Raw genomic sequence first — 24,323 nt, 5'->3', positions numbered from 1 at the left:
TGAATTTTTCTACTTAGAAAAAATAAATAATGTTTTGGAAAAGTTAGTTCTGTAACTTTTCTTTAAAGCAAACTTTTTAAAAAAAATATAAAAACTCAACACTAAATGTACTGCACTTAACACACACCTATTTAGTACTTACCCTGTGACAGGGCACCATGCCCAAATGGAGCTGCTGACAGCCTCTGAAGAGCTGTTCCCAGTGGGAATTAAGCAAGGCATACTTTGAAGAAAGGTTTGTTTTTCTCTTCTCTCTTCCTTTTTTAATTTTTTGTTTCTCTTTACTGTATTTTTTAAATTTATGAGATAAAGGAATAGAGAAATGTAGATAATTACTCTTCATATTAAACCCAACAAGACAAAACAAAATACCTGTCCTAAAGTAAAAAACAAACCAAAAACAAAATCCCCAAAAAACAAACAACTAAACAAAAAACTAAACTTGGTCAAAGATACTGTAGCTCCAAAGTACTTTTTACATTTTAACAGTGACTCATTTTATTAAAGTATATATAAAGTGTAATTAATATAATTCTGGTATCCCATCTTCTCAGTTCTCTGTCAATTGCCTACAGCTAACCTCTATCTTTGTCATTGTATTATCCTGTTTACTTCAGATACAGGGATGTATTTCATGGCAGAAAGACCAGGGAACAGCAGATATAAGAAAGATTAAACAAGTTTAAGGGAAAAAGTGGAAAGCCATTAGTCAACAGTAAGGCAAATAGTCTCTGAGTACCTAATGTAGGGAAAAGCCCATGTAAAAATATCATAGGGAGGTTATAGAAATTGTGCAATGTTAAAGACTATATAAAAACTAAACAGAAAAAAACCATTTGGATATTAAGTAGGAAATTACTAAATATAAAGTGAATAAAACACTTGAAAGGGTCCCAAAAGAATAGCTATAATAAAAATAAATAAGTGAACAGAAGTTGAGCCAGACTTTTCCATGTTCTCTTTTTGTCCTCTGAGTCTATGTGAATCCATAGCGCAACAGAATCCACTGACTCTTGATTAATTTGTGTGTTATCACTGACAAAACTTCTGGATGTTCTGAATTCTAAACATTTCTGAATTTCCTCCCAAGTTCTAGATCAAAAGAACGATGTGCTGATCGAATAAATGTCCGTATCAACACTCGAGATATTTGAACATAGATTTTATGATTTCTTATTCAGAGTCTAATTCTAATAAGAAGGCTCAGGTTTCTCTGTAAAGGTTTATCCGTAAAGATATTTTCCAAGAAAGACTCAGCCCTGATTTTATTGGGAAGTCTCAGCGGTGGACTTTATGTGTCAATACCTATGGTTCACAACAGCATCCCACAAGATCCTGGAAAGAGGGCAGTTGGGCTGCACCCTATGGGCCTACATGGCCTGTAGTTGCCCAGCGTCAAGACTGAAGAAAGAGCCTGGAGTCCACCACAGAGACAGCAACTGTTTAATTGAAAGGGGGATCTTACATGTCTGAAGCAAGGTCCTGGAGCGACACCCCATTGTGTGTGGTAGATGCAGGCAGGACAGGACAGGAGTCTGCTCTGAGAAGGAAGAGGAGGAGGTTGCCATTAAAAGGGGAGCTGACTTCAGCTTGGCTCATAGGTTACCAGGGAAACCAGCAGAGGGCATGCCCCTCACCCCTCTTGGAAAAGCTATCATGGTGGGGATGTTCTGGTCTAAAGATTAGAACAATCACTGGCTGGGCTGCGACAAGTATGTAGGAAGGTCAGTCATGTGAGTAGGGTGTAGCTGAAGCAGGTCAAGCAGGGGATGTACAGAGAGCAAGAGAACAGCCATCTGGTGGCCTGATCATACAACAGCCCATTAGCACTGAAATGACCTTTGATATAGATTGAAACTCTGCTAGTGCAAGAACCATGTGTGTTTTCTTCATAGCTATTTGCACAGTGCTGAGTGCAGTGGCTGTTACATAATATATAGCTATTAAGTGAATGAACGAATTCGAATGCCCTGGGCTACCAGTCCTCAGAGCTAGAAAAAATCTAAAAGAATATCAACGAGGCTCCCTATATAATATAAGAAAGTACCAGGAACTTCATTCAAGGGCTGTTTCTGACATTAATAAAATATGTGACCTCAGAGAGTCACTTTTCCTTTTAAGTTTTTTTCATCTGTAAAATGTGGTAAATTGGAAGAGATATTCCTTCCAGTTTCAACAACCTTAGAGTTTCTAACTAAAATTAAGGAGCAGAAAGATGATGACCAAAACGATAGAGATCAAAATCCTCAAAAGCTTATTCAGACAAAGTGCATCCTGACTATGGACCACTGGCAACCACCTCCCAGCATGAAACACTAACTTTGTTCTAGCAGACAGAGATGACGATGCAGAGGTCATCTTGACCACAAGTATGTCAAGGTTAAAAAGCACTAATAGCAACAAGCCTTATCATCAGCAACTGAGTTGAAATTCAAGGGCTATTTCTACAAGAGTAGAACAACGAGGATTTGATGGGTATATCTGTATTCCAACTCCCTCTCCCACTGAAAACACACATGGACTGCATTACTACTGATTGTGCCTTCTGAAGACATATCCAAAAAGCAAAATAAGATTTGTCTCTTGAGTCTATGTTATTATTATGGAAGTCAATTGTTGCCTGATGAGGTTGTCTAAATCTATAAAGAGTCCTTTCCTCCCTACTGTCAAAAGTTTGTCAAAGAAAATGTAAAACAACCAAATCCGTATTGACCTTTTATTATTTATCCTTTGAAAGTTATAATTGCCTATCATTTGTGCTTTTCACTGTAATATGTATATCTTGAAGCATTTACGGATTACGACGGTAGAGATAAGTCGAGACATATACGAAGAGAAAAGCCTAATTTGCCTGGAAATACTTCTACTTTCCAAGGTTTAATTAGATAATTGCATCACCCTTCATTTTCTTCACAGGTGTACATACCTCCTAATATTTCGCAGATGGTGGGAATTAAAGTTGCACCAAACTCGTGTTAATCTCAGCTAAATCCCCATGTCCTCGTTGAAACTGCCTGTTACCAAACACAGCACACTGCTGAAGGAAAGCAGTTAAAAATGTGATATGCATTGAAATGCTGCAGTTGGAGAAATAAAGTGAATCTAAAGTTTTTTGTTTGTTTTTGTTTTTTCCTTAGTGGCTTTGTCCAGCGTAACTCTATTTTAAATCACTGATAATGTTTCTTTAACAATTCTCATTCTCCCCACACCATCCCCTTCCTTTTCCTTCTCATGCTGTGTCTGCTGCTGCCTGGCAACTTTTCTGTGTGGGAAGGCAGGGTAAGAACTCCAACAGCCCTTGGAATGATAGCTACAGAAATTCCTAGCAACCTGACTTTCAGGCCAACTCTCCTTCACACACATCACTTCCATAAGACAGACTGTCCTTCTCGGTTTGTTAGGAGACACAGGTTCTCCTCCAAGTATGGCTTTCAGGTGTGTAGTGCATGAACTGTTACTGTCTGTGGCAAAAGCTCCAATAGCACAAAGAAAATAATTAAGTTAGCAGAAATGAAATCTGATGTTTGATCACATATACCCAAAGCGTGGCTCTAATTGGGAAATATAAGATTACCACTGACTGATAATTAATATTCGTGTGTTGTTTTAGAGCAGAAAGTAAGAATGATTGGTTCTACTTTGTTTAATTTATCTCAATGAGAGATTTCATAACATTGTATAGTTTGATGAATTAATTTATTTAACTTGTCAGTGTTAATAACTCTGATTAGAATGAAGAAATTATAATGGGCCATCGGAACACAGAATTTGAACAGTAACTCTAGCTATTCTCACTTCACTAATAATATACTTTGTTAGTTTCCTTTTTCATTAAAGTATATATGATGGGAAATAAAAGCGTTTCATAGGAAATTATGCTTTCTCTTTTATATGTAATTTATTATATCTGGATAGTCATTCAAAATCTAGAAGTAAATTATTTATTTTTAAAACTCAAATTTGGCCTGGACCTTTATCATTGATGCCCATAAAAACTCTCTCTTTTAATGAATTGGTCATTTTCAATGGATATTTGGAAGAAGAACCACCATATACAAGTGATCTGTGTATGGGACAATTTTATTCTATTTCCTTTTGACACTGGCCTTATTTCAGTTTTAGAGCAAATATGTATCTATTAATATTTACTCTGTTTGTTATATATTATTATGGCTATGTGGTATGAACCAGTGTCCTTATTATAACTTCTGTCTTAAAAATCTGCTTAACATGCATTTAAATCTACATTTTGTGCCCACTTGACAACTGATACATACTTAAATATCCATTTTTCCACCAAATTGCTATGAAGTGTTTTTATACCATTTAGGTCTTTGTTAATAACATCTATTTGCATTCTTAAAATAAGTCCCAATCTTTGTTTTAAAGATAAAATTGAGGATCATTCATAATTGATGTTAAATGTTATCATCTTCCGTTGGTATACTAGCCTATATGACAGTTAACTTCCACGATTGCTACCACTATTTTACACCATAATTTTGAATCATGTGTTGTTCACACATTGTGATTTGATTGTTGACTACTGAAAAGGAATTCTCTTTTGCTTTATTATACTGGTCACAATGTGTGGACAATGCATCCTTGGTTTTCTTCCATTCAGGGCAGTTAAAAAGTCAACCAGATTATCTAAAAGAGATCAGCTGGGTTTTATTCTGCCTAATTCACTTAATACAGTTATTATTAGCAGGCACTACATATTGAAAATGTAACATATTGAGAATATATATTAGAATAAAAATCTGCCAGGAATTTACTTCTCTGATTATCTTTCATAACTTTTCCCTTTAAATAGCTGTGAGTGGAATCCAGGGCTGCTACATATACTGCAGAAGTGAATGAGTCATTGATTCTCAATCACAGCACTTTGGTACATGGTAAGAGTCTTTGGTTGGTTGTACTGTTCCTGGCTGCTTCCCTCTACCTTACAATTTTTGAGATGGGGTGTAATTGGTAGTAATAATATAGAAGAGGAAGCATCTGAATGTGCTTAGCATGGTTTGTGAGCTCTCCTCGTTTTATTGCCAAGACTTAAGTGGATATGGATTTCCTAATAGCTGACCTCCTAGTTGACTGAATGGGTTCATGTCAGAAAGACACTTAATTTGTTCCAATGAAAGACTACGTATTTCACAGAATGCAGAAGTCTGTGGACCCTTGAGAAAGAAATATTTATTACTTTGAGCATCATTCAAAATTTACCCTTCTCCCGCTCTTATTCTTTGAACTCTGCCACTCATTCCAAAGTTTCTGAATTGTTATATGAAGTAAAATAGGGAAACTCTTTGTTTCCTATATGAAATGATAAAATGACTAGGTGAAATTATATGCGTAACAACTTCAAAAGAAAAAAGACATAAACTTTTAAATGTGGAATGAGTCATCTTTTAGGCATGAAATGAGTCAATTTACAAGGGAAAATAAACTTAATATATAAAATATGGCAAAACTGACCTAAAGAACATATTTTATAATCACAGACTAAGTGGCAATGTCCCTCATAGTCACCTGTGTTCTTTGATCCAGTCTAATTTTAATGGTTTCTGAAAAGCATCCAAAGATGTTTCTGGATGATTTTACTCTAGTAAGCAGCTAGCTCATCGTGGTGGCATTCATCTAAAATAAGTTTCAACTGGTAAACTGAATAAAGTATTTAAAGCATCTTTCCTTTCCTTTTCAGTCATCCTGTTGCTTAGTTTGGTGCTTTCCTTATAGCTTTCCTTTACACCCATCTCAGGTTTTTAAACATTAAATACAAAACATTTTTAACCTTTGCTGTTAGGCAAGAATTACTGATGTCACAAGGGAAAAAAGTTAAGCCTTCAACTAGTAAGATTTCTAAGCTTTAACTCAACCATTTTCAAGTAACTAAAATTTTAGGTACTTGGATGATCATATTTAAAAAGTGGTCATAGGAACAACTTTTTTTTTTTTTTTAATTGTACTGATTCATTTTAATGCCTCCGATGGTTTGGGAAAGTTCTTAAACTACCACTATACTATGTGCAAGAAGAAAATAAAAGAAAAGAAGCAATTTAAAAAAAGCATCAAAACATGTTCAAAATGGTTCAAGGTATCCTTTTAAAAAGAGAAATCCACTGTAAAAGTGCCAGTTGTTCGCTTTATGGTTCCCTGCTTAGGGGCCTCTTTCCAACCACCTTCCCTTCTTATGCAACGGGTGATGACTTTGGGGGTTTGTTTTGGGTTTTTTTGTTTCTGCTGAGTCACTAAATTTTTATCTTTGTCCCTAGGTGCTACTCAGCATAAAAGTTAAAAGTGCAGCTCAGAAAGCATTGCATTTGTGTGGCGAGCAGAGGGAACCATTTCCCTAAGAGAAGCTCAGTTACTTGGCTAGTCCTTCCTTCCCGGGAAGGAAGCTTCCAGGGAGCGAAGGGATCAAATCTGCTTTGCCTAGAGAAGCATCTATCTCAGCGCTGGTGGCTGATAAATCCGAACTGGCTGTTAAATGCGGAGCTTCTCAGGCTCCTGGCTGGCTCAGCCCAATGCAGAAATCTCCCCTCCTCTCTAAAGACCCAAATCCCTACAGAACCAGCTTGGAGTTACTTTCTCTTCAAGGAGACTGAAATAATTGTGATTTGTGGTGCTCTCAGTTCGCGGTGGTATTTTCCTGTTGTGTTAAATGCCTCTTAACTAAGTAATAGATGTGATTTATGTGGACGACGGAGGGGTGTGTGGTGGACCGGGTGATTAATCAGTGAATTCGCCTCCGCTGGCGTCTCTCACTGCCCCTCTTTGCGTGATGTAAGATCAGACGTACCCTGCATTGAAAAGTCAAGACACACGAGCGGCTCGCTCGAGCTCACACACACACTCTCTCTCCCCCAACGCGCGCATCCGTACACCTTCCACATCCTGCTCCAGGCGGACTGGCTGCGCTCACTGAGCTGAAGAATTTCCAGTGACATTTGTAAATGACGCTGCTCGATTCGGGGCTCCGAGCCGCCGCCGACTGGCCGAGGGTGCAGCCGAGCAGTCTCCGGCGCTGGCTTCCTCCCCGGGCGACCACGATGTCCGAGTTTCTCCTCGCCTTACTCACTCTCTCGGGATTATTGCCTGTCGCCAAGGTGCTGACCGTGGGAGCCGACCGAGGTAAGGAGAACACCTTACCCCCTTCCTTGTTCCCCGGTCTTCCTTGGCTTTCCTGCTGGGCGACGCTTGTAGATAAGTGAGTGTGGAAGTTAAGTCCTTGCGGCCCCGCTCCCCGGGACCCTGGGCCACTGTGCGCCGGTCTCGGGGCGGGGGTGGTGGGGGTGGTGGTGAGAAGTGCGGTGAGGGATTTCCGAACCAGCTACCCGAGTCCTCGGCTCTCCCACAGCTTTTTCCTTTGGCCCTTTGCGGGTCCTGATTTCGTTTCCCCCGGGAGCGTTTGGACTTGACTGCGCGCCTCTGCCCGCGCACCCCAAGCGCTGCAGATGTTGGGATCAGCGTTCGCGTTTTTAAGACTTCCCTCCGCGCTCACTCTCTTGGCTTCGAGCTTTTGCGGGCTCCGGAGGCTCCGCGTTAAGTGTGTGCTCCCTTAACTTATTTCCAGGGTTAAGTTCCTTACCTGCTGCACTCAGGGTCTGTGGAGAGGGGAAAGCGCCGACTCCAGCCCGTTTCCTCTCTGTAGCCCCTTTCTGGGGCAGACTCCGTAGACATTCGGGTCATCAGCGGAGAAGCTAACGCTTTCGGGGAGCTTCTGGGCGCAGGCACCTGCTTGAGCTTGACTTTTTTGATTCTGAAGGTCTGTGACACAGCTCTTGGTGCCTGGAGACGCTCACCCACCACTGGTGTTTTGCCCTTGCTTTTTGTCCGAAAAGCTGATGAATGGTACAAGTTTAAATGGGAATGGGTATGGCGAGCAGAGCAGAAAGGAGAGAGGAGGTGGACATTATAATAAATCTGGATTTTGTAAACTTTGATCTGGAAACCCAAGAATCTCTGTGCAAGTTTGATAATCTTTGACAACAGTCGGACGGGTGAAAAAAGAAAAAAAAATAGATGAATAGTTAGGCCGTTGGCACTGGAATGGTTAACTGCTTAAAGTAAAATCAGAAGTATCATAGATCTAGTTTTTCTGTTTGCTTGTTTTTTGTTTTTCTAAATCATAGCATGAGTTCATATTAACTGATATATTTTGTTTTTTGGGCTAATTAGGAAAAAAAGTAAGAAAGATAGAAAATGTACAGATCTCAATGCCAAGCAAGTAGTTAAAAGGTTGCATTGGGAGATTTAGTGACTGTGTTAATATGAAGCGAATTATGAATTGACTAAAAATTATTGCTTCATTATAGGAAAGAACAGGGGAATGAATTGTAGTGTTTCTATTGAACCTGCTGTGGGCAACCAGATTATAGTCTTTATAACATACCCACACTTGTCATTTCATTTACCAGTACTGAGACTAATATGAGTTCCTTTAGAAAGTCTTGACATTTACTGATAGGTCTTTTAAACATATCATTGTCACCTAACCATTTGGCTTCTGAACTTGCCTTAACTTGCCTTGAAGTTGGTGTGGAATAGTTAAACTATACTGATAAAATGGAAGCACATAGCTCTAACTTGAAATGATGCCTTTGATCTGGAACAATCAGCTCTCAACCTTTCTTAGGAAGAATGTTTGAAGTTGGACCAGAACAGATGAACAGAATGAAGCTTTTCAGTCCTGTGTGCTAGCAAAATAGAATGGCACTGGCAGGCTGCTGCTATTGGGCTCTTTCTGAGTGAGTCCCCATTCTCCAGAAATTTGACCTCATGTAGAACCAAGTCCTCAGTGCTTTTGTATGTGTTTGTGAGGAATAAGGCCCTTGCTACAATGATTGGAATGAATACCTGAATATAAATATATAGACCCCCAACTTTCTTCTGAGATAGAAAACTAAATAATTAAAAGGCTTAGAATTTGGTGTCAATTTAGTTCCAATAGGGAGAGGGATATCTAAGATATAAACAGGGTACATGGAAAAGGATTGTTACTTTTTCCTAAAACTGAAATAGTGTCCCATTGTATCATCATGTCAGCATCAGAAGTACTATATTGGATAACACAAGTAAAAATAGTTATAGACCAACACTTTACCACTATTACATATATTTAACCCAACTTTTAAAAGAGCTAAAAATGCCACAGCTAGCTATCAAAAGTGAAAAGGGTGGGTCCCATTTGGAAAAAGGGGGGAGAAAAAGAGAGCAATCTTGTTGAAAGTTAAAAAAGAAAGTGCTGCTGCATTATGACAAACTTCTCTTACTGAAATCCTGAAACAGAAGATATGGGAACATAAGCTCAAGAAAGAGGTTAATGAGATGTAGCTTTCTGCCCAGGCTTATGTCAGTTGTCCTTGAAGAATAGAACAGGCTTGTGAATTACACAGGTGTGTTTTGTAGTGCAAGAATAGCTTCATGCCAGAAAATAAGAAAACACTTTCAGGTTCTCCAAATAAGTATTGAGTAATGGGTAGCTTCTTAAACTGTGTGAACTAGATAGAAATAGTTATATTACCTTCTACCTATGTTTCTCTTCCCTTTGAGGATAAATTCAAAAAATTTTTTAAATGGAAAAATACTTGAACTTGTATGCTTGTATTCAATTTATGTACATCCACTTGTCCTTTAATTCTATGTTGTTTATTTTCTTAGTTTGCATTGATTTTGGTACAGAGATAAGCTAATGTGCATGTCAGTTCTTATTAGTTTTCATCACATTTGAAAAGAGGAAACATCTTTGTAACTCTTAAAAGCAGAATGTGGAGGATAAATCATGTTCACTTAGAATCAACAAATGTGTCATATAACAATGTCATATTACATCAAAGTATCACTTGATAAGGATTAATACTTAAAAGGAAGTATATTTTAAATTGTCAAATTTTCTGAGCAGAAAAGGGATTGAGAGAACTAAAGCTAGTCTCTTTTACATTCTTGAGTCTGATAAACTGTGGAAATGTATTTCCAAATAATTAAAGTTCATGCTGTTGTAATCATTTAATCTTTTAAATGTATATGTCTATAAAACCATCTAAAGCTGGCAATCATATGTATTTCAAAATTTTAATCTTTCTCTACTCAAAGAAGAATGAGCTGAAAGCCGTGTCTCTTTATATTCCAGAAATATTAAAGTTTTGTTTTGAAGAGGTCGCTATAATCTTTGAGTTTTCCTCTCTCTCTCTCTCTCTCTCTCTCTCTCTCTCCCCAGCACAAATTGAAAATGGTGCAAAGGAAAGGAGACAATAGAAAAAGAAAAATTTCAATGTGTTGAAAGAAGAAAGAATGTAAATTACAGAAAACAGAATAAGGGAAAGAAAGAGAAGGGGGATGAGGAGAAGGCCAAATGACACTTTTAGGAAGAGACTGAATCCAAATTAGTGTTCCTTAAAGAAGAGATTAAAGTAAAACTTTAGACAAAATTATTTCTTAAGATAAGTGTTTTCCTCTGATATCATAATAAATATCATATGGAAATGTTTACAGTATACAAATAAAGAAACTTCCATCCGTGTGAGGCTAGATATAATTAAACCTAAAGAATGGAGAGACACATGAGAATACTGCAGAAAACTTAAATGTTGTTAACTGTGCTAGAATTGGTAAATGGTAGTGAGTTTTTAAAGTGAATGTGAAAGAAATATTCTTAGGAAGGGTGGTGGATGAGTGATATAGTTAATATATTCTTAAAAATGAGATGACACTTTGTAAATGCTACTTATCGTTCACGGTAGAGTCATGCAGAGATTTTTAGTTTGCAAGTGTATTGGATCCAGGACATTAGTTTCTTGCTGCTTGTCTTGTCAATCTCTTTTCAGAGCCTAGGGTGTACCATAAAGATAGGCTTTATTTAAAGTCACCTGGACTGAACATGACTTGGTCTTTTATGAGGATTACAATGATGAGGGACCTTTGTATCTTCCCTCCATTCTATGATAGTTTTTTTTTCATGATTCTGCTTTTAATTTTTACATCTTCTGTGAAATGTCACCTCCTCTTTCTTCAATTCCTTCCTAGTTGTAGAGATTCTATATAGTAAAAGGTACCAAGCAGATGTATTGATACATTTCTCTATCTTCTGAGGCTGCCCGTCAAAACAATTCTTGTGCAAAGGAAACACTTGTCTTCATTCTAGATGACTACATTCAAAGAAGTAGAATTAACACTAAAAGTTAAACATGATTGTCCCTACATGATGTCATTAGTTAAACTAATTTAGCAGTAAGTGGAACCCACCTGTTATATAAATACACCTTCTTTAAAGAAGATATCTTCTTTAAAACGGCTCCCTTGGTGCACAAAAACCTATAAAAACACCACTCTAACCTGAAAATTGGAAATTGATTTTTAAAGATATTTTTTTTGATGTAGACCATTTTTTAAAGTCTTTATTGAATTTATTACAATATTGCTTTTGTTTTATGTTTTAGTTTTTTGTCCATGAGGCATGTGGGGTCTTAGCTCCCTGACCAGGGATCAAACCAGCACCCCCTGCATGGGAAGGCAAAGTCTTAACCACTAGACCGCCAGGGAAGTCCCAGATAGATTTTTAAATGAAACTTTTATTTTTAAAAAACCCCAGACAGTATATGTCTAGTTTTGTTATGATTGCCTCCTTGAAAAACAAAATTATGAAATGAAAGAACTTTGAGTTATTTTTCAACTCCGAACATGCAGTATTCTAATGAATGAATTTCCATTTAACACATAATTTGTTGTAACAGAATCTTACAGTGGAGGAAATGAATGTCAAAATGTATTTGCCTTTGAAATGATTGTAATTATGCTGCACCCAATGTTTATAATTTAAACCAATGTGTTTAGTCGCTGGACTGCTAAAGAAAAGTAGAGCAAAAGGTTGACTACTTTTATAGTGAGTTAGCCAGAATATACTGGACTAAATTTCTATCAGGAAATAGTCATGTTTACTCTAGTTACTTCAAAAAACCTTCCTTATATTCTCTGAAGAAATCCGAATCTTTGTATTTAATCTAAAAATAGTGACTAAAACCTACCTTGATGCATAGAGAGCACAAATCATTTTTTCCTTTTCTTTCTTTCTTTTTTTTTTTTTTTGGGGGTGGGAAAGGGAGGGCAAAATAATTCTAACCACTCAAACAGAAGAGTGTCAAGTGATACTTTTTTTTTTTTTTTGCTGTACGCGGGCCTCTCACTGCTGTGGCCTCTCCCGTTGCGGAGCACAGGCTCCGGACACACAGGCTCCGCGGCCATGGCTCGCGGGCCCAGCCGCTCCGCGGCATGTGGGATCTTCCGGGATCGGGGCACGAACCCGTGTCCCCTGCATCGGCAGGCGGACTCTCAACCACTGCGCCACCAGGGAAGCCCTCAAGTGATACTTTTATCCTCTTCTGTGGAGTTGCTTTACATCTTCATATGGATTGTTATTCTCCAAATTTTACCTGTAAAACAACCCATTGACTAAGAGGCATAAGAACAAAATTGCAACAAGGCAATCACAAATCTAACAGTCTACAAGCCTTGGAGGCACTCTACAGCTGTTTTGTTTAGAAGGAGATATTTCGCCTTCTTTAGTTCCTTGAAAAAAAAGTTCCATTATTTAAACTTTACAAAAACTTGAAAATATCTCTAAATATTAATTTAAGTTTCTAAAAAGTTACTTTTCATACTAATTTACATATGTGCCAATGAGTATATTTGATCTCACTTGCTTTTGAAGAGAATTGTGCTTGCAATAATATTTAATCACTTTTGTCACTATTCTATGCGGTCTCATTGGAACAAATTGTTAATCTGTCCAACTACGTCTGAACCCTCTATATTGTAGAAAAGGGAATGAAGGCTTCAGAAAATTCTGCAACGTGTCAGAACAAGTAAGCTTAGACCTTCAAAATGTATATGCTTTTTTTCTATTAGAAGTTTTTCTGCTATAAGCTGGGTTCACAATTTTAGATCTATGTTTTCTCTTCATAAATGATTTGGTGACCTCCCTTTCCCCACCTGGCATAACTACAAGGCCAAGTTAGAAAGTATGTATTATTTATTGCTCTGTTTTGAATTCAGTGATGCCAAAATATAGTTTCTTTCTCTCTTTCCATCCTATTGATTTAGGCCATCTCTATACAAACCCAATTATGTTGATTGAGCTTCCTGACTAAACAAATTGGTTAAACTGACTAGGAACTAAATGAGAATCAAACTGTTAGATAGTAGCCAGTCAGTTCTGGTAAAATAGTAAAACTGATCTTGCATAAAAAGCTTAAAATTAAATGTTATGGAAAAACAACAACAACATATTTCCCTGAAAGACTTATGTATGATACTTCATATCTACACTTTGTAGAGAAAATCAGATGTACCACTGTCATTCTGCCTATCATAACAGGCAAATTAAATATGTTTGGGAGTAATTATATAGTTATATCATGGGATAGCATAAGAGTTTAAAACACTATTAGAATATGAATAAATACATGCTCTGAATTTACTCCTATTCAGACAAATGTTACTTTATTGAAAATTAGTTGAAAATTGTTATTTTTCTTTATTGGCTTTATTTATTAACGGAGTTATTTTTTCATTTTGTAAAATATTTTACAACACTAAAATATATTTCAAAGTCAAAGTCAAGACCCTCTCTCAATACAGAATATATAGTGGAAATCATTGCAGTGATAAAGTGGACAGCAGCATTTAGTGTGCTTTTTAATATGACTGTAATAACTTTTTCATGCAGTCACATTAACTTGGTTTTAGTCTGCACTGCAATTAGATGTCCAATTGTGGTTAAAAAAAATGCAATGGCTTGATTAAATAAATAGGCCCACTCATTTGTTGCTGATTTCCCAGTAGGTCAGATTCTTGTAAGTATCATCAGGGCAAAAGGCTTGAGTTGGTAATGATGGTGTTACTTAATATTGTTCAATAACTCCACCACTCATATTTGTTGAATAACGATATATTATCTACATATGGAATTTCTCAAATATTCCAAAGTAGTTGTAAATATACAACACTTGTCAAAGGTTTCTTTAACTACAGGAACAATGAAAAATATTCTTACTGTAGAGTCATCTGTTTAACCTTATTTTTCTCAGAAATAAGCTTGAACGTAGTCATGTATATATGAGTTTCCATTTACATGTGAATAATATTATAACTATGTCCTTTATAGAAGACAAGTTGAGAAAGTACCTTTTCATATGAGATTCCTTCTAACTTTTTTAAGTAAGAGAAAAAAGAAAAAAAAAAAACTTCTTGAAGAAGATAGAGTGTGTTGCCTTGCTAAGATACCAGCGTTCCATTTTATCTCACAATGCATTCTTATTAACAGTCAGACATCTCTTCCTGAGATGCATGCACCTCATTGTCCTGGCTGGCTTAGTCTTCAGACCAAAGACAGGTATTGTTGAAACACGACCTCATTTTAGTTGAAAGAATACATTTTTTCTTTAGGTAAGGTCAAGGTATCACAGACCGTCCCTTGTTTTATTCTTACAATCAATAGGACATTCCTTCCTAACTTTTCCACATTGCATTGACATCCTTCAACTTCCAAGCAGGCTTAACTTTAGAAATACAAATACATTAATTCCTTAAGAATTTTTCTACCACTGAGTTTTTCTTTAATGACAATTTGTTCATCTTCGCCCTTTCTTCTTAAAATGGGAAAAGAGAACTAAAAATGGGGAGGGATGGGGGAGAAAAGAGAAGTAAAACTTGGTTCTGGTTGCTTGATTTGAGTGTTCCTGGGGTATTTTAAGGTATTTGTGGAAAAGAAAAACTGTAGGATAAGGCTGATAACAGAAATGAGTTTAGAATGACTGTTTTCTTTAGAAATTAGGATGTATAAGGAGAGGAAGGACAAAGATGCTGAGAGAGAGAACATTGACAGTAAGAATTTTTTGAAGCTTCAATCCACACAGATCAGGTAACTGAGGCAATTAGGAACCTCAAACATTTGCTAAAATATAAATTCTTGAGATTTAAAAAGGCTTGGTTTTTAGATTATCTAAGACCTTGTGTGCATTTTCTAAAGCTTTTAATGATATATTTTATTGGTATTTTACCATGCTAAAATAGGAGGTATGCTTTATTAAAATATTCCACTTTATTCAACTCTTAATTTTTAAGGCATTTTCTCATAATTAAGCTCTGAAAGTACAGTGATAACGATGTCAGCACATGGGTGAGATTTTTGCCTTGTCAGGTGAAACTATTATAGATCACACCTTCTGGGCATCCATATTTATGAGATTTTTCATTAAAAAATAACTAAGATTTATAGATAGAATTACTAACTCAGAATTCAGGTCCTTTTGCTGAGTCCTTATATTGTTGTCATTCTAACAAAAAGGCTAGCAATTCACCAGCACCATGCTGATGGCCTGTAATACTAGTGGCGTACAAATCTTACTTGGGGGAAAAGATAGTAACTTTATCCAACATTGACCAACATTAAAAATAAGTAGAATTTAGAACTGTCCGTCTTTGGATAGAGTTCTCTTCCACGCTAGGGTGTTTACTTCTGTTTTCACTTGCTGATGATATTGTCAAGTATTTTGAAATTAATCCTAATAGTGTAAGAACCAAAATCTTAGGACTTTTTTCCATTCCCCTTGCTGCTCTCTTTGCTGGGAGATCATAAGGTTATGAAGGGCATGAGGATTTTATCCTGTATGTATTTTAATCTGAGTCCTGTGAAAACACCACCAGAGGTTTACAGAAAACTGCTCCAACCAACTCTGAAGAGACCTAGCAGTGTCTTTCACACCTTCCACGAATGCAATGTTAGACAATGTATGTGAAAACATAGCGTGCGTTGGTATCACATTACATAAATATCCATTATTTCATTAATTATAGTATTAACTTAATGTATATTACTAAAAGCGGTAGAAATCCCTTACATTTTCAGGACCTTTTAATTTTGTTCTTGGTTTTTTCCTCCTGAAACCATATGATCCCCGAAGCAACCCATGTGGTTGGTGGTCATTCATTTATTTATTCACTCGTTCAACAAATTTGAGCATACACTGGGAGTTGTTCTAGAGGTTGGGAAAGAGGCAAGTGAGCAAGTTAGACAATGTAACTAGTCTGTCAGAGCTTACATTTTAGTGTACATTTCATTTCAGTGAAGGAGGAAACAGACAATAAGCAAAGTGACAAATACATAATATTTTGTGCTAAGAAGAAAGAAAAATAACATCATGTAATCAAGAGCAGGCCTTTTTTGTGAAGGCTGACATATTTGCTGAGATAAAAGTGATGTGAAGGAACAAGCTATGAATGTTCTGAGGGAGGAACTTCCCATGTAAATCCTTGAGAGGAAGTCATGATTTTGACATCTTAGAGAAAGGAAGAAGGTCTGTGTGCCTAAAGTACACTGCATGTGTTTGGAGGAGAAGAGGAGTGGGGAAAGGGGTATTTATGAGTAGGTCAGTTAGGACTTTGCAGATCAGAGTGAGGCATTTGGGTTTTGTTCTCATTATTAATAGGCTGCAATTGGATGTTTAACCAGAGGTGACGTGACACAACTTAATTATTTACAAGATTGTGCTTGCTACTGAATAAAAAAGGACCAGAGACACAGTGAATACAGTTAAAGGGTTATTGTAATTGTGCAGGAGAGTTGTTGGTAGCTCAAACAAGGGGGTAGCATTGTAGATGAGGATGAGATAGAGGAGTGACTCACATCTTTAATTGAGGAAGATTTTCTATAACAATGAATGTAGCACCATTCAATATATCAGAAGGATAAGGCATGAAATAAAGCCTCAAATTTTCATCTTGGGAGAGTTAACATTCTAGGTTCTTTGAAAATGAATGCATTTTGTTTTGCATCACCTCATTGATTTGTATGAAATGTTTCATGATATTAGGCATGTAATTGTCACATGTGGACCCTGCAATATTGCTTGCCTGTTTATTACCTTTTCCCTTTATTTCAGAATTATTACTACCATCTTTCCTATTACCCATATTTACCCATACCGTGTCTGCAGAATGGAATTAGTAGAGTGACTCACAGTATTTCTTGAGGGTTTAGATAAAATAATACACTTAGTAACATTCCAAGCACTGGTAAATGTGGCAGAAACTATTTTGCTGTTATTTCTACGAATATAAGCAGAAGAAATGAGTATTGGTGTATGTGAAGACTCATATGGGTTTGTTTTTTTTCCCTTGAGGTAATTCTCATTGTTTTCAAGGAAGAACTCCTTTTTCATTGTCCCCAAATCCTTGACATGATTGAGAAGAATTTGTGCTGTCAGTCACATTCCCACTTATGAATATTTGATTAATGGGATGAAATGTTAAGAGAGCTGCTATTGGCTGTACTCATTACCCTCCCTGGAAGTTCCAGGGCAACTGTGGAAAGGAAAGGGGTGGTGACAAATGGTGGGGGACCTACTGGGTAAGAGTTTATGACCTAGTGGGTGCTCCTCTTGGTCAATCAGGGCCCCTGGATTATTCTTCTGTACTTATCCACATGCATTCATTGAATAAATGTTATAGTTCCTACTATGTACCCATCACAGTGTGATTTATAGACTGGAGGCAGAAGCAACTAAACAACGTAAACCAGAACAAGCAATAAAAACACTAGTTTGGCAATTGTACAACTTTGGATTTTAGGGAAAGTTTGCTTATGGCTACAAAACAAACCCATTTGGGTTTATTGAGTTCTTGTTGGAGTTAAAAAGGAAAGAGGGAGTGAGGGGGGGAGAAAGAACAAGGAGAGAGGTTTTATGAAACTGATGGAAAAGAAAAAAATATTAGAGCCCAGAGGGTCTGTGGGAAAGACGATAGGTATACAGTGCTTGAAGGAAATCTGTTAATACTAAGTTCAATGAGCTATTTTAGGGCCTAAGTTACTAGGAGATTGTTTCGGGATTTGGTTCCATTAATTTTTTTCATTGCTCTTTTTTTCTTTTGGCTCTCTTTTATGTTATCTACCTTGAGAAAAAGTCAAAGTTTTGTTTTAAAACTTAATATTCAGGGCTTCCCTGGTGGTTGAGAGTCCGCCTGCCAATGCAGGGGACACGGGTTCGTGCCCCGATCCGGAAGATCCCACATGCCGGGGAGCGGCTAGGCCCGTGAGCCCTGGCCGCTGAGCCTGTGCTTCCGGAGCCTGTGCTCCGCAACGGGAGAGGCCACAACAGTGAGAGGCGCGCGTACCATACACACACACACACACAAAGCAGGAAATCATATAAAGAAACCTGAAATAGCAATCAGGTTAGCAATCAAACATGGTATGTCTTTAGATTAAGAAGTGAAGATGTATACTAAACAGACATTAGTTTAAAATAAAAAGAGATCCAGAGCTTGGGCATTTACAGTTTCAGAAATGCTTAAATGAGATATTGAAGCAAAAGATCTCAAACAATTTATTTGTTGTGTAAAGAGCTTACCTGCAGGTTTAGTAGACATTTGCTAGATGCATGTGCAGAAATCTAATTTGTGTGTGACTTTAAGTTCAGTCCATTTTTCATTCACATTGTCAAAAGCCCCTTTAATAACTTGGCCACAAGATTTCAGTACAAAATTCAACATTATGCATAGGAATAAGTTAAATATGAAATAAATACTAACATTTTATTAAATTTTTGAGTGACTGAACCAAATGAAATTTGAGGCTAGAAGATTTTGCATTAATGTTTAATTTGGGATTCACTGTAAATTTGTTTGTTGTGTACTGTAGCAGAGGGGTGCCAAAAGTTTGGAAATAAATTAATCGGAGTAATTGAAAACAGCAGGAAGGGGAAGGGTTACTTGTATATTTGTGAGTACGAGGCACGATTTATGCTCCCTGACTCTGGTCACATCACACATCACACAGAGGTCTGCTAAAGGGCTTTTTTTTTTTTCTCTTTCATAAGGAAAGGACTTTGGGAAAAGGTTCAAAATGAGTATAAGGGGGTTATTTATGTTTTAGGTAAAGCAAAAAAAAAAAAATTATTGACCGCATACTCAGAATAAAAGGCATTTGGGCAGGAAATGTTGTGACCACTTGGTACAGATTTCAACCTGCTATAAAGAGCCAAGGAAAATAAACAAAGCTTATTCAGATAACAATTCAGCTGGCGAGACACCTGAAAAATCTAGCAATAGCAAGAAAATCACTTAAGTCAAAAATAAACTTTCAGAGGTTGAAGCTACTTGAATTCACCAAGATTTAGAGATGAATGACAAAGAGGATTAGTAAAACTCTCTTCCGTGTGAAATACAGCAGTAATGGCTCTATTGCCATGTTTCAAACTCCTGCTTGAGAGTCACTATGTAAGTGAGAGTTGAGCTCAATATACAGTAAGGATAATAGCATTTCCTTAAAAAGCAGGGAATCGGGCTTCCCTGGTGGCACAGTTGTTGAGAGTCCGCCTGCCGATGCAGGGGACACGGGTTCGTGCCCCAGTCCAGGAAGATCCCACATGCTGCATAGCGGCTGGGCCCGTGAGCCATGGCCGCTGAGCCTGCACGTCCGGAGCCTGTGCTCTGCAATGGGAGAGGCCACAACAGTGAGAGGCCCGCGTACCACACACACACAAAAAGCAGGAAATCATATAAAGAAACCTGAAATAGCAATCCTGCCCCTCTCCCCAATCCCCTTCTGCAAGCAACAGAAAATGATAGGCAGCATTTCCTCTGTAGTTTCACAGAGGGAAACAGGTTGGCTGTGGCTTCTGAGATCCCTAGACTCAGAGAAAAGGCTGCTTATATTTTTTTGCTCATCATGTTAAGTGATGGAACTCAGACATATTTGACTAACCTTTATGAATTAAAGGGCAAGATATAGGGCAAGTTTTATAAACACAAATCCATACAGCCCCCAGGCTGACCAGAAGGTGCCGTGGTGACATGTAAATTAGGGGGCACATTGTCCAAGGGGACAGCTGATACTCAACTGTAACAGACTGTCGGCTCCTGTGAACGTGGGCAGAGGATTGCCAGACCTCTGTAATTCAAGAGAGGAGAGGAGTTTTGATTTCTGTGCATAATTCCCTATGATTTAAATATTGTCAATCAAGAATTTTTTTTTTTTTTTTTTTTTTTTTTGCGGTATGCGGGCCTCTCACTGTTGTGGCCTCCCCCGTTGCGGAGCACAGGCTCCGGACGCGCAGGCCCAGCGGCCATGGCTCACGGGCCCAGCCGCTCCGCGGCATATGGGATCCTCCCAGACCGGGGCACGAACCCGTATCCCCTGCATCGGCAGGCGGACTCCCAACCACTGCGCCACCAGGGAGGCCCAAGAATTTTTTTAAAAAAAGAAATAACATTGTAGGGCTCAGAATCACCAGCTGATGGATTTAGGACCCAGGCTGACAGCCGTGGTCCACTCTGGAGCCCCTGAGTTGCAGACATCGACAGAAGGTTGGATGTGGTCACAATGAAAAGACACTTTACTTGGTGCTTTACAGACGAAAGGTGGCCCTGGAGAGCTGAGTGTAATGCCTTGACATTTGTAGTGCATTACTTTTGCAGCTCATGGCTAAGGAAAGAAGGATACCAAAGATGAATTTCATCAGTGTCCTGCATCTCTGCCTCCAGAACTTCCTCTCCCCCGTGAGACATAAAGGTAGAACCTGGGGAGAAAAAGTGGGCACAGAGAAAACTCTTAATGAGCCTTTAGAGGGTCAGTGATATTAGACCCAATTGTGACTTAGGTGGGCACATGCCATGGAAAGTTGTCTAAGAAACAAAACTCTCTCAGTAATGGTGAGGAAATGCTATGAGGATGATTTCTGTCTGCCTCAGCACCCCAGGGGCCTCATGGAAAATATTCTACCTGATTAGTAATAGCCACGTGGCAAAAACAACATTGCTGTGCCACACACACCACACATGGATCATTATTGAAAGGTGGAAGGGAAAAAAGAAGACTGAAAGGGAGAAAAAAGTATCATGAAGTGAAGATGACAGAGGGCTGATCCTGATGAGTAGACAAATTCTCATGCTGAGACACAAATGGGATCACATTTAGGTTTGCGTTTCATCTTTTGTTCTCTCAGGAAACCTGTGACCTAACAGGAACCAATGGTGTGCTCTGTTACTTACACAACATCTCTAGATTTCTTACCTATGTTTACATAGGCATTAGTATATCCAAACTGATTATTTGAACTAGTTTTTTTAAAGTGTTTTTCTGAACTTTTTATTCTGAAATAATTTTAGACTTACAGAAAATATATACAACTAGTACAGAGTGTTCTCATATACCTTTCTCTCAGCTTTCCCTGACGTCAACATATTGTATAACTGTAATACAATTATCAAAACAGAAAGTTAACATCAGTGCTATAAATGTTATTAACTAGACCATAGACTTTATCTAGATTTTACCAGTTTGTCCACTAATGACCTTCTTCTATCCCAGCAGCCAATCTAGGATTCAACATTAAATTGTCATATCTCCTTAGACCTTCAGTCTGTGACAATCTCTGGCTTTAGTTTACTTTCATTTACTTTCATTTCTTAAGTTTATTTGAAGAATCCTGGTTATTTATTTTACAGAATATTCCACAATTTGGGTTTGTCTGATATTTTCTCATGGTTATGCTTTTTTTTTTTTTTTTTTCCGTACGCGGGCCTCTCACTGTTGTGGCCTCTCCCATTGCAGAGCACAGGCTCTGGATGCTCAGGCTCAGCAGCCATGTCTCACGGGCCCAGCCGCTCCGCGGCATGTGGGATCTTCCTGGACTGGGGCAGGCGGACTCCCAACCACTGCACCACCAGGGAAGCCCGGTTCTGCATTTTTGACAACAATATCACACAAGAAATGTACCGTCCTTAGTATACCATACATGTCGATTTATCTAATTATTGGTAATGTTAACCTTGATCGCTTGGGTGGGGTGATATTTTCCTCATTCTTTCTAAGTTCATTACTTAGAATTCTTCTGCAAGGAAAATGTCCCTGTCTGATTTATTACTTACTTATATCATTATAGACAGGTATTTATTTTATTATTTGTATTATCATCCAATACTGTCATGGTTCATTTTCTTGCTCAAAATATTCCACCTATGGCTCTTGGGCACTCTTTCAGATTGGCTACTCTGCCCTTTTGACATACCCCCATCATTTTTTGAGCACTTTGTGAATTTCTAGCACTGCCAGATGAGTACAAGCTCATCTTGTATTTTCCCTGTTTCTGCCCTGGAGTCAACCAGTTTTCTAGGGAATTTCATAGTATATTGAAACTTCTGAAAGTTTTAACTGGATGCATTCTCTCTTTTTTTTTTTTTTTTTTTTTGCATTACGTGGGCTTCTCACTGCTGTGGCCTCTCCCGTTGCAGAGCACAGGCTCTGGACGCGCAGGCCCAGCAGCCATGGCTCACGGGCCTAGCCGCTCCGCGGCATGTGGGATCTTCCCAGACCGGGGCACGAACCCGTGTCCCCTGCATCGGCAGGCGGTCTCTCAACCACTGCGCCACCAGGGAAGCCCTGGATGCATTCTCTTAAGTGACACAAGATTATCCTAAGGGTGATAAACAATTGCAAGAACAGTTGCTCAGTTAATATATTTTAATGTTCCAGAAGAAATCATTTTGCTCAGTCCTTCAATTTTAATAAGGTATTAACTACAGTGATTGATTATCTGCTGAATAACATTCTGAATTAGAATTAGGTGATGATGCTTATTATGGAATTCAAAATTTCACTCTCCCCAAAGATTCTAAAGAGAAATATAAATTTTATGAAATCAATTTGTATTTATTGATCTTTTCTCAAGAAAACTGTGTTAGGGAATTTTGTTTTCTAAGGTATCTCTGCCTTCAAGGAGTTGATGGTCTAATTCACATAAGGAACATTATGGAAGCATGAGCAAGTCATATAAGGGATAATTGCAGAGGTTTTGATCAGACCTGGCAGGTGGGGCTGTGGGCCTATAGTGACTCTGTGTCTTGTCTTTTGGATGGGGATTGAACACAGAAGCATATGCCAGAAATAGTGAATGAGTTTGATCTTTTGGATGAATCTTGACTGATTGGCAGTTGTCTAGACTACTATATTGAAGGAGATTCTACAGCTGAGTCCGGGTTCTTTGGTAAAGGGCACAGAGATCAGTTGGTGATGTTTCTAATGATAAAAGTCAGAAGACTTTTAGGAGTGTTAGCATCTGGCCTACTTACTATTTCTGTTTAGTTAGCACAATAAGAGTCTTCATTGATTGCCATTACAAAGGATACTTCCTGCCCATGGCCCAGAATTCCCAATGAACCAATGGGTAAAATCCCAGCTAATGAAACAGTCTTAGTTTTGAATAAAAACAAGTGTCTAGAATCTTCTTGAAGGGCCTAAAATATCCACTTTTTCAATGTACACTACATTTTTATTTTCTTGCTTTTTTGGTGCCTGCCATGAACATCATATTGGTGTCTTTTGAGGGAGATTTAGAGTTTATTTTTTAACTCTTTCTGGTGGTCAGTGAGATTTTGTTCTTCGTGATCATTTCCAGCTTCTCCTAATTTTGAAGCTGCAATTTATCTCTCAGTGTGGAATCCTCCCCCACCTGCTAAGAGGTCCAAACACAAATTCACTCTCCAATGACTCTAATTCATCTTAGGTATTTGGATATATCCAGTTTTAATGTCATATTGTCTAAATATATAGATATGATTTTATTGATCTGACCATCAGTTTAGCTTCTGATAATAGCTCTAGTAAGGTAGTGAGAAACAGGGCTAGTTGGAAAACAATGCAACACCCATATTGAATTTTTAACAACTTAATACATTTTAGGAAATGATCTATCTGAAAGGCATTATGGCTTGCTGAGAAAAGCTGTACACTGGGAAGCGGGAGAAGTGGGCTCAATTCCCAGCTCTGCATCTGACTCACTCTTTGTCCTTGGGCAAGTCACTTAGCCTCTCTCTGTGTCTACTTCCTGCCTGGTAAAATGAGGAGAATAATGCATAAAGACTCCCACCTCACTAAGATGTGTCGAGGCTGCATCCTGTAACCACTGAAGCGACCTTTCTTCCCCCTGCTGGCTAATGACAAACTTATTTTTATCAGCATCATGTTTGATTAAATTTTGCAGTAAGAGCATGGAGCTACAGCTAACTTCAAAGAATCCTTTAATTTACACTGGAGTTTTATTGCAGTACATATTGCTTTGTGTTAATGCACTCATTTCTGGGAGGAGGACTTGTGGTTCTTGTGTATATGGAAATATCCCTTGTCTCAATCTACTTGAGGGCCAACCATGGAGTCTTGTATTGAGCACCACAGAGCCCATTAGAAGAACAGAAGATGGAATCCTGGGGAGAAGAGGAGTACACATAAGAAACAATTAGTGGTTGTTACTTAGCAATATGTTTTCAAAAGTCCT

At 38.1% G+C, this 24,323-nt stretch overlaps 1 protein-coding gene across 1 annotated transcript in view; it reads left to right on the top strand.

Annotated features, from left to right (window-relative positions):
• Positions 1 to 24,323, top strand: part of LRP1B (LDL receptor related protein 1B) — a gene marked incomplete at its 3' end in the record, with an annotated part of 2,351,282 nt that overhangs the window by 462,564 nt on the left and 1,864,395 nt on the right. The window contains exons 23-24 of the mRNA XM_082630936.1: positions 4,817 to 4,898; positions 6,273 to 7,131. Of these exons, the coding sequence (XP_082487062.1) occupies positions 6,954 to 7,131 (178 nt within the window). The 5' untranslated portion in view covers positions 4,817 to 4,898; positions 6,273 to 6,953. The remainder of the gene's footprint in view (positions 1 to 4,816; positions 4,899 to 6,272; positions 7,132 to 24,323) is intronic.

This window comes from Mesoplodon mirus (assembly GCF_964341445.2).
Source record: "Mesoplodon mirus genome assembly, chromosome: 8".
In the NCBI taxonomy this organism is placed as follows: Eukaryota; Metazoa; Chordata; class Mammalia; order Artiodactyla; family Ziphiidae; genus Mesoplodon; species Mesoplodon mirus.
Note: the sequence above shows the minus strand (reverse complement) of the source record. Positions and strands in the feature narration are given on the sequence as shown.